The sequence below is a fragment of the Anguilla rostrata genome, chromosome 8 (genome assembly GCF_018555375.3).
Source record: "Anguilla rostrata isolate EN2019 chromosome 8, ASM1855537v3, whole genome shotgun sequence".
In the NCBI taxonomy this organism is placed as follows: Eukaryota; Metazoa; Chordata; class Actinopteri; order Anguilliformes; family Anguillidae; genus Anguilla; species Anguilla rostrata.
Genome location: NC_057940.1, coordinates 19,058,098 through 19,071,473, shown reverse-complemented (window position 1 = coordinate 19,071,473; position 13,376 = coordinate 19,058,098). Strand labels below are relative to the sequence as shown.

The 13,376-nt window shown below is 41.7% G+C and overlaps 1 protein-coding gene across 4 annotated transcripts; it reads right to left on the bottom strand.

Annotated features, from left to right (window-relative positions):
* Nucleotides 1-2,158: 2,158 nt before the first annotated feature.
* On the bottom strand, nt 2,159-12,881 carry slc39a6 (solute carrier family 39 member 6). Of its 4 annotated transcripts, none has more exons than XM_064346897.1 (11): nt 12,691-12,881; nt 9,332-10,328; nt 9,005-9,155; nt 8,548-8,643; nt 7,935-8,104; nt 7,110-7,295; nt 6,876-6,966; nt 6,099-6,482; nt 5,377-5,457; nt 4,439-4,629; nt 2,159-3,464 (listed from the first exon to the last, which is right to left on the bottom strand). In XM_064346897.1, exons 2-11 carry the CDS (start codon nt 10,313-10,315, stop codon nt 3,312-3,314), a joined length of 2,487 nt encoding a protein of 828 aa, XP_064202967.1. In that variant the 5' UTR covers nt 10,316-10,328; nt 12,691-12,881; the 3' UTR covers nt 2,159-3,311. The 4 variants fall into 4 exon arrangements, with proteins under 4 accessions (XP_064202967.1, XP_064202970.1, XP_064202968.1 ...); XM_064346900.1 differs by having other exon boundaries at nt 9,332-10,318; XM_064346898.1 differs by lacking the exon at nt 12,691-12,881 and adding an exon at nt 12,471-12,664.
* Nucleotides 12,882-13,376: the final 495 nt, after the last annotated feature.

The following is a 13,376-nucleotide window of genomic DNA, read 5'->3' as shown; positions in this document are numbered from 1 at the left end:
CAAACGTTCATGTTAAGACCCAGGAAGAGCATTTTCCCTCACCCAGTCATACCCTTCCCCCTACAGGGCTGGTTTGCAACAATCCCAACAGCAGTCACAGGGTTCTGTCCACCAGCAACAGTTGAGTGGATCTACAGGTTTGCTGGCCAAATCGTTCAATGTAGAGACGTTCTGCAGTCCCACACTGTGTTCATTGGAGTAATGCAAGTCAGGTTTGTGCCCACAAGCAGAGCATATTTGGCATCCACCCTCACCATTCCTATGCAGAATCTATGCAAACATGCAATCTTATAACCTTCAAGAAGAAAAAAGAAGTGTCTGATGGCATAGAGTTCATAATGTAGTTTCTGAGAGTGCACACTGTCTCTTTATAAATCAGCACACGATGAATTACAATATGCTAAATGACTCTTGAATATCACAAGATCTTCACCTTGAAATTTCGTTTCAAATTGCATTATCATAAATGCAAGAATATGTCTTACTTAGTGCACAGTGGCTGTGAAGTGTTTTATACCTTTGTGGTACTCATTTTGAATCACTCCAAAATCTGGCAGTGGCAATATGTAAGGAACATTCTAAGCTATGATAAGTGTCAGAAAAGTGGAAAGATTTATAGCTGTAATGGTGTGGGTAGATGGATTTTGTGGTCTTTGACAGTGCTCTTTGAAAAAAATAAAGATTTGGGTATACACATTTCCAAAAGAATGTGGACACCACTTCTAATAAGTGATTTCAGCTATTTCAGCCACACCGATTGCTATAAAATCAAGCATACAGGCATTCAATCTCCATTGACAAACATTGGCAGTAGAATAGGTTGTACTGAAGAACTCGGTGACTTTCAATGTGACACTGTCTCAGGATGCTACCTTACCAACAAGTCAGTTTGTCAAATTCATGCCCTGCTAGAGCTGCCCCGGTCAACCCTAAGTGCTGTTATTGTGAACTGGAAAGGAGCAACATCAGCTCAGCCGTGACGTGATAGGCCACGGAGTTCCAAACTATCCCTGGAAGCAATGTCAGCTCAAGAACTGTTCGTCAAGAATTTTATGAAATGGGTTTCCATGGCCAAGCAACTGTACACAAGCCTAAGATCACCATGTGCAACACCAAGCATTGGCTGGAGTAGAGTGAAATACACTGCCATTGGACTCTGGAGGAGTGGAAACACGTTCTCTAGAGTGATGAATCATACTTCATTATCTGGCAGTCTGATGGACAAATCTGGGTTCGGCAGAATGCATAGTGGCAACAATATGGGCCCAAATAGTGCCAACTATAAAGTTTGGTGGAGGAGGAATATTAGCCTGGGGGGTCTAACTCCATATTAATGCCCATGGTTTTGGAGTGAAATGTTCAAAAAGTACATAAGGGTGTGACGTTCAGGTGTCCACACACTATTAATGAATACGTCATGTATTGTTTTTTATAGTCAAATACATGGCAACAAGCCAATTTTAACTATTAAAACCATTAAACAATTAAAAACATTAAAAATGCTCATCACACTATGTAACTGCAATGTAATGCCTTTGTGATGCTCATGAATGTATTAATATTTCATGAAGCATTCAGGCTTCCTATTATTCTTTCACCATTCACTGCTCTTATTTTTGCCTTTTAACACCTGTTAATTTGGGACATATTAAGGTGTTAAAGGGACACTGCTCATCTGCTCATTTAATAGAGATCCATATGCAGGGGATCATACTCCATTTATCCAGCCAGATGATCCCAAGCATATCATGGTAAAGATCACACTCAAGGGCGTGACCAAAGCAGCTGTAATGCCTCTGTGGATGCATCTATTGCTTGTTATTCAATATTTCTCCCCCCAAAAAATGTATATGTAATAGTTCCTTCCAGAAGGTTTCCTCATTTAAAAAACATAATTACAAACCTAGCAAAACATATTAACACATTATTTGTGGTGATCATTCAACTAAAGCATTAGTCCCATTAAGTTGTTTGACCAAAAAGCACTACAGGCAGAAAGTTTTCTACAAAAGAAATAAAATAAAAAATAAATCAAAAACATGATAAGGTTGAGAATAGATGATTTCAGCAACATCACAATGGCGTATGGACTGCATGCTTACAATGGTAGAGTAGATGACAAGACATGCAGAAATGAGAGTAACACAAATCAAAGCACTGCAGAGGCTAAATGTACTTTATTTTTCTGGAATGTGGGAACACATAGGTATATCTAAAGCTGCCTGAAAAAAACAATACAAAAAACAAAACATTTAGCTCTATAACAAACTCTGTGCAATAAAAACAAACAGAACATAGACTTTCTGCCAAGGCATTTGTGTTATTCGGCACATCATGAAAAGACATTGGCGGGACACAGACGTTAGCATTATGAATGGGGGTTAGACTAACATTACAAACACACATAATGGAATGGCTTGCTTGGCATACTTCAAAATCCAGCCATATGGCGCCCTGGCAAAGCCTTTGGAGCCACGCTAAGAAAAACAGCAGCTTGTGATAACACATGCAAACTGAAGTGGCACCATTCCACTGCCTCGCCCTTGTGCCACATGGCCTTTCAGGTCTGAGCGTCTACAGAGATGGGCACCTGTGTAAATCAACTTCATGTTAGCAAAGTGCTTTTGTTATGGATTGCACATTACATGGAGATGGTAAACAAAGAAAGGAGTGGCCTTCATTTCCAGCTGCCTAAATTTGCAGCTTGGTCCTCAAAATCACATGCAGCCCTTCAACAGGACGGCCGTCAGCCCACAGCCTGGGTTAGCCAGTACTTTGGTCACACTTCATATTCAGTCAGCCATAATTACACCATTTTAAATACGGCATATACACAAGTAACCACTGTGATTTTTCTGTGGACTGCTGGGGAGTTGACCTTGGTTTGGTGTTTATTATAGGTTTACAAAAACAGCTAGTGGAATAAATAAAGCTAGGATATCACATTGTATTAACTGGAAACTCATATCACAATACTGTAGTTACTTGTAACAGACAATACACTAATTCTCATCTGATGAGCACAGATAGAAAACTACATATGCATTTCATTTTTCATGTAACATGAATTGGGATTTCCACAGCTTCAGTCTTTTCATAAATTAAGAGTGCAACTAAAATATGAAGGAATTCTGTTCCTTATTTAATAGCAAAGGGTTGGTCTGCAACAGGCAATCCTTACAACAGGCATTTACGTTAAGCTACATTCCAAAACAAACACTATCGGCACAAATGACAAGGATCGCTGCCGAAAAATGTCTAGAAAAAATAAAAACACGGAGGGGATGGGGAGCAGGACAAAGAGATGCTCGTTAGAGGCTGAAGTCCAGGTGGATCTTGTGCTCGAAGATGGCGATGAGCAGCATGATGCCGAAGCCCATGAGGATGCCGGCGTTCTGGAGCAGGAAGTAGCCGCAGTGGCTGAAGCCCTGGTCTCCAGCGTCGTTGTGTAACATCTCGGGCACCTGGGAGGGGTGCAGCCATACGGTCAGTACCTCTGCAAGGTGCACTTCATTCTCTCGGTCTCAAGAAACTACCAGGGATTTACACCTGCATTCAGAAGGGGGCTATGCGGAAGGTAATAATGCCACTTCAAGTGAGAGATTAAAATACATTTGAAGATGTAACTCAGCAAAAATGTCAGATGGACATGCAGATCAAATGAAAGTCCAACCACCGCATGCTCTGGCTTTGTGTATAGAAAACCACACCCGAGACAGTCTAGGTCCCGTTTAAGGTGAGGCAAATGAACATTTAATAAGAGTATGAATTAATATCCACGCTGAGATATAGGTTTACTTCGTGACACAGAACATAATAAATTCCTTGCATGTGATTCATAGTAATTAGTGCTCTTAAAAGCCACTCATTTGACCAACTTGGACAAATGCCTAGCAGACATATTCAGGGAAATAAATTATTTTTCAGCTATTACAAAATAAAATGAAAAAACCACAACAACAACAAAAAAAAAAAAAACTCCAACTACACCAAATACGAATGTGGGTATACTGATTTTAGAGCATGTCCACCAGGGGGCAGATTAAGACAGTTATTCTGAAATTTTTAGGTTGCGGCTGGCAAGGCAACAAAAACAGCCGAGTAATCTGTGAGATTAATGCGGAAAAATAAACAAGGAATTTGGAGATGCATTTTCATTCATATATCTGTTAGTCTGTCGTCATGCTCACAAACAGTAGCAAAACATGCAAACTGTATACATATGAATAAAATATCTAGTCAAAGTTCTTTAGTGCCCTATTGAAAAGGAGTGTGAATAATAATTGTGCACGCGCACATGCATGCACGCATATTGGGTGATCTATGTAGGAATTAAAGCCCTTTTTATATATAGTCCTCCCTCCCCCCTGCTGCCAATTTTATGGGAGGGAGAGTAATTGGACAAATGAACAATCTTACACAAGGTCATCACACTTACCATGTCCACCAGGGCCACATACATGAAGAGCCCGGCAGTGAGGGCGAATATCCACATGGCGATGTTCTCAGCATAGTGCCCGATGAGGATGCCCGTGATCATGCCCAGGTACGCCATCAAGGCCGACAGCACGTTGTAGAGGATGGCCTGTTTCACAGTCATACCCGCCTTCAGCAGAACGGCAAAGTCCCCTGCAGGAGACAGTCACGCGTCACTCGCTCCTCTGATTCACCATTACCCAATAGGCAACGAGGGACATATTCACATACCAGTCCTGACTGAAATTGGGAATTAATCATTGGATTACACTCAAATATAAACACACCCATATATGTGTTGCTGTTTTTATGGCCCACACTCCATAACCCTTCCCCTCACCTCCATCTTGGATCTCTCCACATACTTTATCAATGCACTGAAACTACAGTCAAGACTGTTTATCTGGCTCTACAGCATTTAATGCCAGTCATGCAAGTTGACAAACATCATACCTGGGCAGCCTATGCAGGGTGCGGCACATATAAAGATTACACAATATTTGCCGTGAACCAACCATAGCTGCATAATGTTAGCTTGACATAAGAACACTACAAGAGCAATATCAGGTAAGGATTTATGAGAAATGTGATGAGTCAGCAATAACTATTTTTTCCATAAGCTGTTTTTTCTACGACAAGGTGATACTTCTGGAGAGAATTTTAACTGAGAAAAAGAAATATTTAAATTGTGGTCTCAAGTTCCTTGCGGTAGGTGTTAGACAGTCTACTGTTAAATCAATCTCATAGAAAGAGGGAGAGATTGATCCAAACTGATCTATACTCCATTCACACTTATAAACAGCACTCCCCCTGTTCAGCTCGCTTGAAGTCAAAAAGGTTAAGTTGTCACACATCTGGCATGATGCTCCGTGACCTCGAAGAGGAACATTCTGATCTTACCCAGCTCGTGGGGCAGCTCGTGACAGAACACAGCCACTGAAGTGCTAAGTCCGCTGGACAGCCCTTCTGTGAAAGCTGCACCTGTTGAGAAGGCAAGAGTCAGACTAATACACACACATTCGCGCACTCAGGTTAATCATTAGCTGATAGTTTAATCTTCTGAGATGGCTGCTGGTAAAATGTTAACTACTGTGATAGTAGTGTGAGCCTCTTTAATTTTAATCCACAGGAAAATCCATCCAAAGTTTATGGAAAAAAAAGTTGCAGCCAGGGGGTACCTTGCTCCAAAAGGGAACAGCACTGGCAACAAAGTATAACCAGCGCTAAAGCGGCAAGTAAGTATGCTGAGCATAAAAATTTTCTAAGGCCAAAATAAAAAAAGTATTCTTCTGAATGTGTAGTACAAAGTGCATCTGTCCCAGGTAGACCTTTCTTGTTTGATTTAATTGACACCCTTGGAAAGACCACTCTCTCGAGGTGGCAAGGTAATTAAAGTTAAAGTAATGGGGTAGCACTGTCAGAAATGTGCGTACATTTGTGTGACATATGTCATATGGGTCAAAGATGTCATGGTAAATTATTTGGGAGGCATCTATTTTAGCATGTCTGTCTAAACAGATGTATATTGTATATACTTTGTCCATTTCTTTAAAAAACAAGGGCTATGCACTGCTGCTCAATGTAATGATTTCCATAAAACCCCAAATGGGACAGCCCCATACCAATGGCCAGCCCATCGCTGAAGTTGTGCAGCCCGTCGCCCATGATGACCATCCAGGCCAGTGTGGCCACACCCGCCTCCTGGAAGTGCTGCTGGGAGTAGGAGTGGGAGTGGCTGTGGGGGTGGTGGTTCTGGGAGTGGTGGTGGTGCAGGATGTGGTGGTAGTCGTGGTGGTGGTGATGGAGGTCATCCGGCTGGCCCACCGTGTCGTGGAAGTGGGAGTGGCACTTGTTCTCGCAGTCCTGGGCTGTGTACGCGTCGTAGCTGGCCGAGGCCGCAGCGGGCGCCAGCATCACCTCCTCCTCCTCCGCCGGGCCTTGCCCGGCCAGCTCTGACGCGAAGGTTGATTGCTCCTTGAAGACTCCCGCCCCGTTTGTCTCAACGTCTTAAAAAAGCAAATTGGCCATTCCGTAATACATATATTTGGCAACATTGCTTATTTGTGCAAGGCTGTCTACATTCTTCCTGGGTTTGTGTAAATGAAGAATTCATGCCAATCAGTCTTCACTAAAGAGATGGGAAATGGCCTTCAAACCCACTCATGTAGACTCACGATGTTGCTGCAGTTCAGCCTTACACAACACAACTCCTGGTATAATAATTGAATAACTGAATGCACAACATCTATGCAAGCATTAAGCTGAAGAGAAACTATTATGAACAGGAAGTGGAATGAAAAAAAAAGAAGAGGAACCGAATGTGAGTCAGCATTATATTTCTATGTAGTGCATTCTGGGTAATCATGTGATGGAGGTGTAGTGGAACGGGGTTTCCGTACCTTCAGCTGGTTTCAGATTGTCATTTTCCTCTGTCGTGGGCTGCTTGTCAGCGTCCACACCATCTTCACCTTGACCCAATTTCTTCTGATTCTGTACGAGAGACACGGACAATTTAGATGAGCTAAAGGGGTAATGACACAGTGGTAAAAATGGTGAAAAGCAAGCCAACCAAACAGACCAAAAGACATTCAGACTGGGGCAATAAATACATTTATTTTCATGGATCTATTCACCTTCTGTTTCTTGTCCTTGAACATCTTGCCCAGGGTAAGGAAGTGCTCAATCAGGAACATGAAGTAGACACCGCTTAGAGCTGTTAAACCTTTCCACACCGGATCCAGGTTATCTTCCTCATCACCATGGTTATGGTGTTCCTCGCTCACATTGGCTGAGTGGTGGTGATGATGACCCCCCTGGGACTTTTTGATGTAAACAAAGGGTCCAATCAGCGCCCATATTAGAACTATCTGTCAACTGATCCTACGGGCAGCAGGTAAATGAAAAGGGACCTGAAGCACTCAGTAATGTTGCAGTACAAAAATAAAAACGATGGCTCCGGGATAGAAAGAAGACGGTAACTGTTTTCTGTATCATTCGGTTCTGCTGATATGGAATGCCAGCAGTGTTTAACTTGGAATTTTTGCTTTCAGAGTGACTAAAGGAGGAATCTCTTTGATCATATTGCTCAATTTCCTCTATTCATGAGAAAACATAAAAGTAAAGACAGAGGCTCAACTGTGAAGAACACCCTGAAATACTCTTTAAATATTTTTAAAGTCATCCTTTTAAAGTGTGTCTGAAGAGATTTTCAGACTGTAAGCCACTAAGGATGAAGAGACCATTTTTCTGAGCAGTCTGGTTTTAACAAGACTAACTTCAGCATGGGAAAGGCAGTGGGGGAGAAAAAGCAGATATTTTTTGTACTTCTAGGATTCTTTCTATTCAGAGCAAACCCATGAATTCTGGGCATGGAATCCTTTTTTCTCTCCAACATTTCATTTTCAAAAAATCACATCAGGTGGCATCGAGGCCTTGCCTGTTACACAGCGTTCACTCACGTGTGGAATGAGGTGCAGGAAGGCATCTCCACTGAGGGTTCCCACCGCCAGGGCCACAAGGAAGCTGAGCAGAAACTTGAAGAAGACTCGATTCATCAGCGGGATCAGGATGACACCCAACAGGGACAGCAGGCTGATGATGGTGATGGAGACAAAGCCCCCGATCCACGCTGGAAGATGAGGCAATCAGGCCATCAAATGTCAGACCAAAGACAAGTATTTTTACAGGCCAGATTAAATTGCTCAAGGGTTTCATCTATCCTCTGCACAGAAGGTTCTGGTGCCATCTGCATTCCTACAGAAGTTCTACATTTGGCCATGCCCAGTCACAAATATTATAAAAGAATAATAAGAAGCAATACACAACATTTACACACCAAATCTAATCAAAAAATTAATATGGCCTGAAAAGCAATAAACCAGTGATTTGGCTTCAGGACCCACAAAATGAGTGGAGCTTGGCCCAAAGTGTCATTACTGTTCATTATGGAGAGACGTGGACAGGAAGGCTTTAACAAAGCTCTGCTTTGAATCTGCTCTAACAAAGGCAAAGATGCATTAAGAAGCATCAGCATTGGGGCAACACAAACCTATATTAAGACACTTTATTTACCTGCTTCGATTGAAGAGACTTTCTGGTTGTTGTCATTAAGCTGGTGGTCATGGTCATGGTCATGATGACTGTGACCATGATGATGGTGATCTTGGTCTGGAAAGAGAAAGAACATTTAAGCAGAAATTCATACTTTAACACCAGCAAAATGCACTCATCTAGCAGTGCAAAATCTCTCACACCTCCTTAAAGCTTCCAGTTACTTGCAGTTACCAGAACCATTTAAAAAACTGACATACTTTAATTAACACTTGACATAATTTAAACTAAAATTTAAAGACTCAGAACAAAAATCCCAAAATCAAATTAAAAACACATGATCTAGGACAAGTGAGATGAAACTGTTTTTATTTCAGCACATCAGGAATTAATATATAGTTCTTAACATAATCAAACTGATTCCTTCAACATAACAAATACGAAGTGTAGCTGTTAAAATTGGAGGGTAAATGGATACCGTTTTGGAGGCGATCCTCAAGATGTAGGATGCAGGATGTGGTGTCAATCTGATTGAGAAGAGCTGGGCACAGATAGCTGAAGTCACTGAGAGAGAGGACCATTTCCTTTGTCATTCCGTGTGCAGACAAGATGCTTGAGGCATTTAAACACTAAAACAGCACAAGTACAAACATGGTAAGGACTAAGGAGCATTAAGGAAATCATGGGTTAGAGGTAGAGAATTTGCACATTGTTAGCTTTGACAACATACCATCTTTACAATGTAAATGTAATGTAAGTTATGTTTTTATCACACAATTTTATTAGATTGTTCAGTCATTCTTACCTCTTCTTTGTGATCAGTGTGACCATGGCTGTGGTCGTGGTCATCATGGCCATGACCCGTGTCATAAATGCGACTGGAACCTTGTTCTTGGTTATGGTCATAATGACCATGGTCATGACTGTGATCAGGATCTTGACCTTGGTCACTGTCTTGATCATGACTGGGATCAGGGATATGCTCATGACCTGAGTCTGGATCGTGGCTGTGATCGTCATTGTGATCATGGTCATGGTCAGGAGTGTGGTTGCCCACATGATCTTGGTCATCAAGGTGTTGGGAGTCAGGGGCCAGGGTTTGTTCCTCGGTAACAAGCAGGTTGTCAATGAGCTTGGTGGTGGTGCCCAGGACATCAGTGTGAGTGGAGTTGGCACCTTGGGAAGCACTGTCTGGGGACAGGTCTACGTCAGCACTCCGCCGGCTACGGAATTCCTGAGACTTAAGCAGGACATTGGTGGTGTACACTGGGGTAGTGCTGATCTCCTGGGGCACCCGCTTATCATAGAGGTTGTGGTGGGCATCTGAGTCCTCAATTTTTTTCGCAGGGGCCCCTTCACTTCTCTGAACCTTTGGGGCTTCAGCAGCTTTCTTAGTGGCAGGAAGGTCTTGCCAGTGGGGATGGCCCTGCTGGTGGGTGTGGTGGTGGTGCTGGTGGGTGTGGTGGTGAGTGCCTCCATCCACGTGGCCTTCCCCTGGGTGGCCAGCCTCCTCCTGGTGCTGCACCATCACCTTCCGGATGCGGTCCAGCCCCACACTTTCAAGCAGTCTCTTCAGTCCCTCAAGGGATATGGTGCCATTCTCCCCGTATTTGGTGAACAGCACCTCCAGGTGGCGCTTCTGAGCCTCCCTGGCCGTGTGCAGGTCTACAGCCAGTCCTGTGGACTCTCCCACGGGGCTGCAGTCAGTACTTGCTTCCCCATGGGTGTGTGCCCAGCACAGGACAAGACACACCACTGCCAAGGAATTTACCCACCCCTCCTCTCTCATCTTCTGAAACACACTGACATGAGAGTATCATTAGATAAATATTGACTGCACCAATTTTGCAACTTTAAATAGATAGTTCAGTTTTTTTTTGTTTTTTTTTTACATATCATTTCAGTTTTTGTTTATGTTTTTGATCGGCCCAAACAGTTTTTGTGTGCAGAAAAAGGATATTTTAGATATTTAGAGAAGTTTCCAGCTTTACAAAGGCAGGTACACCTTTGGGTAGGGTGTCACGTAAAGCAAGAAAATACACTTCAAGTAACTCAAAAGCAGCTTGTACATATGGTTTGTTCCAGAGGTTGCATATCAATAGATTAATTTTATTTTTTTTCCACAATTAAAAATAAAGTTTTTAATTGTGACCAAAAATAAACATATATTTAATCAAAAACATATACTAAATGCGAAATTAAACAGTTTCCACAAAATTAAGTAGCAAGTTAAAATTTGCTACACATTTTTCAATTCATTTTTCATTTTTTCCAGAACACAACACAAACAAATACAAACTAACAATCAATAATTCAATGATAACACAGGACAAAATCACATGTGTGTTTTGTGTGCAAAGAATTGCACTTTGATAAGTGCAATAATGACTCAATACAGATGCAATCAATACTGTATTCACTGTATTCTAGACCTCTATTTTCACTTACTTTTAAGTGAGGAAAGCAAAACACCTTACTCAAAGACATTCCTAGCAGTCACACAGTATACCCTAGAGACTTCGTCAAAAGATTCTCATATTGTTGCATCACCATAGATCAAGTCTAAGAAATAACATTAAGGTCCTCATCACGCAAGGGGAAACAGTGCAAACTTTAGAGGTAACACCCTACAATTTTATACAGTAGCTCCAATCAAGAAGGGTATTGCAGGTTGTAAAGGTCTTGTGGGTGTCTCCAGTCTAATCAAAGTTAACAAATATAAGACTTTGACCATCTTGGAGCTTTTCATGGAATTTCATGCGGATGAAGAGAACACTCTTTGTCTGGTGCCCAACTGTCCATCGAAGAATACTATAAATCTCAGAAGTACACAAATAGTTGGAATTTAAGTCAATGTCTACTGCTTGATTCGGGCTAAGTAAATCTGCTCCTACTGCTTTCGTACCAGCTCATACATTATGATATATGTTAACTGATTTTTTAAAAATTGTAATATAATAAGACAACACCTGTAAAACGTAGTTGAATTTGGTATGGTCATTCTAACGAAGTTGACTCAGTTCAACAAGCAGATTCCTACTCCTGGAAGCCTACTCCTTATTAACTGTCAACCAGTGTTCGTTTGCGTTAGCTATAGCTACTTATGACTTAAACTAAACATGCCATTACTCGTCTGAAACTTTGTGTTAATGTTTATTGTTGCTAAATTCACATAAGAGGAATGTTATTTCGTGCATATTCATGTGATAAAGTTTAAAAAAAAAAAAAAAAAACTACTACTGAAAACGTTTATTTCATTATTTAATTACAGCAACTGCACAAAGCCACCAGCCAGCTCGCTTCAGCCCCGTGCCCCGATTCAGTACCGGACCACTTTGTAGTTTCGGAGTATGTGGCCGGAATCGCCGGACAGGTGCTAGTATAGAGCGACTGGATAATCGGGGGACACTAATAATTTCAGATATTACCAGAGGTAGTTACTGCTGCTGCCAAGCTAGCTTGCTAATAACATTGGCATAATGTACAGGCAGCTGCCTGTAAATTCTGCTAATGTTAGCAAGCACTTGTGTATAGCAATCAACACGGCGCTGATACAAGAGTAGTCACATTAGCTTACTAATTTTAACCTAGAGTGAACAAATCAACTTTAACTAGCTTCACACAAACGACGCCATTTAGCTAGCTAGGAATTGAGACACGGATTTTACAGCTGGTACACATTACACATATGTGAACTTCTAAGTTATCTGGATAACATCAGCTAACGCCATTTACCTAGCAAGCTCGCGACGTCTACGTTTAATTTCGGCAATGTAGCAAGATGTGAACAAAGAACAAAATGGGTGGCATTTCGTGTAGGCCCAAACGCGGCCTTATTGGCACACGCAGAATATCGTAATTTTTACCAACATAAACACCAAAATTCAAAGCACATGTGACTGCACCCGTAGCGCTTCCATAGCTTGTAATGTCTGAATACACACCAAGCTGTCAAAAGAAAGCGCCACAAGTTGATTTTATGCGCTCCGCACTGGTACCCGTGCCGTGTGCAGAGAGTACGTCAAGCTCCGGAAGCTTACAAACGCCTTCACAAAGGACAAAGCATGTAAGGGCTGGTAGCATCATTAGATGCACTGGAGCATTTTCCTTCCAAACAAATTTGAACAATACCACAGTATTGATTAATGGAAAATGAATACTTACGCGCCTGTTGTCTTGTTAGGCGTTTATGTAGTTCCACGTCGTCAAATTACAATTCGCTAGAAACAGCTGCTCCCTTGCTCCGGCGATTCTCACGCGGCTTCTGGCTCCTAGTAGGAAGCCATGTAGCTAGATGCTAGCTATACTGATTGGGGGGAGCAGGGCATGTGACCGAGGTTTCTGAAGTGTGCCATGGAAATAAATGCGAAGACGGATACAGTTCGAAGTGGAACATACACACGTATATTTACATATACACACAAACATGCATAGACACACACATTATTATTATTATTATTATTATCATTATATACATAGTGAGCTCCATAACGTTTGGGACAAACACTTTTTTTTTTTGATTTGGCCTTTTAGATTTTAGATTTGCAATCAAACAAACCACGTGTGGTTAAAATGCAGATTCTCAGCATTTATTAAAGGCTATGTTAATACATTTTGGTTTCATCATCTAGGAATAACAGCACTTTTTATACCTAGCCCCTCATTTCAGAGTGCCATAATGTCTGGGACAAAAAGCTTCACAGGTGTTTCTGATTAGTCAGGTTTTTTCAATTGTTTCTTTAGTGCAAGTATAAGACAGCTTTCAGTATCCAGTCTTGTTTTTAGGCTTTTGATTGCCTAAAAAAAGAGTCTGTTATTGGCATTTGTCAGCATAAGGACCAGAGTTGTGC

What these genes read in the sequence shown, in the direction of transcription:
- slc39a6 (XM_064346897.1), bottom strand. Translation starts at nt 10,315, where the DNA reads ATGAGAGAGGAGGGGTGGGTAAATTCCTTGGCAGTGGTGTGTCTTGTC. An exon ending in ACACTGATCACAAAGAAGAG is followed by an intron (nt 9,156 to 9,331) that starts GTAAGAATGACT and finishes GTGCTGTTTTAG; the next exon opens with TGTTTAAATGCCTCAAGCAT. An exon ending in TCAAGGACAAGAAACAGAAG is followed by an intron (nt 6,967 to 7,109) that starts GTGAATAGATCC and finishes TCTCTCGTACAG; the next exon opens with AATCAGAAGAAATTGGGTCA.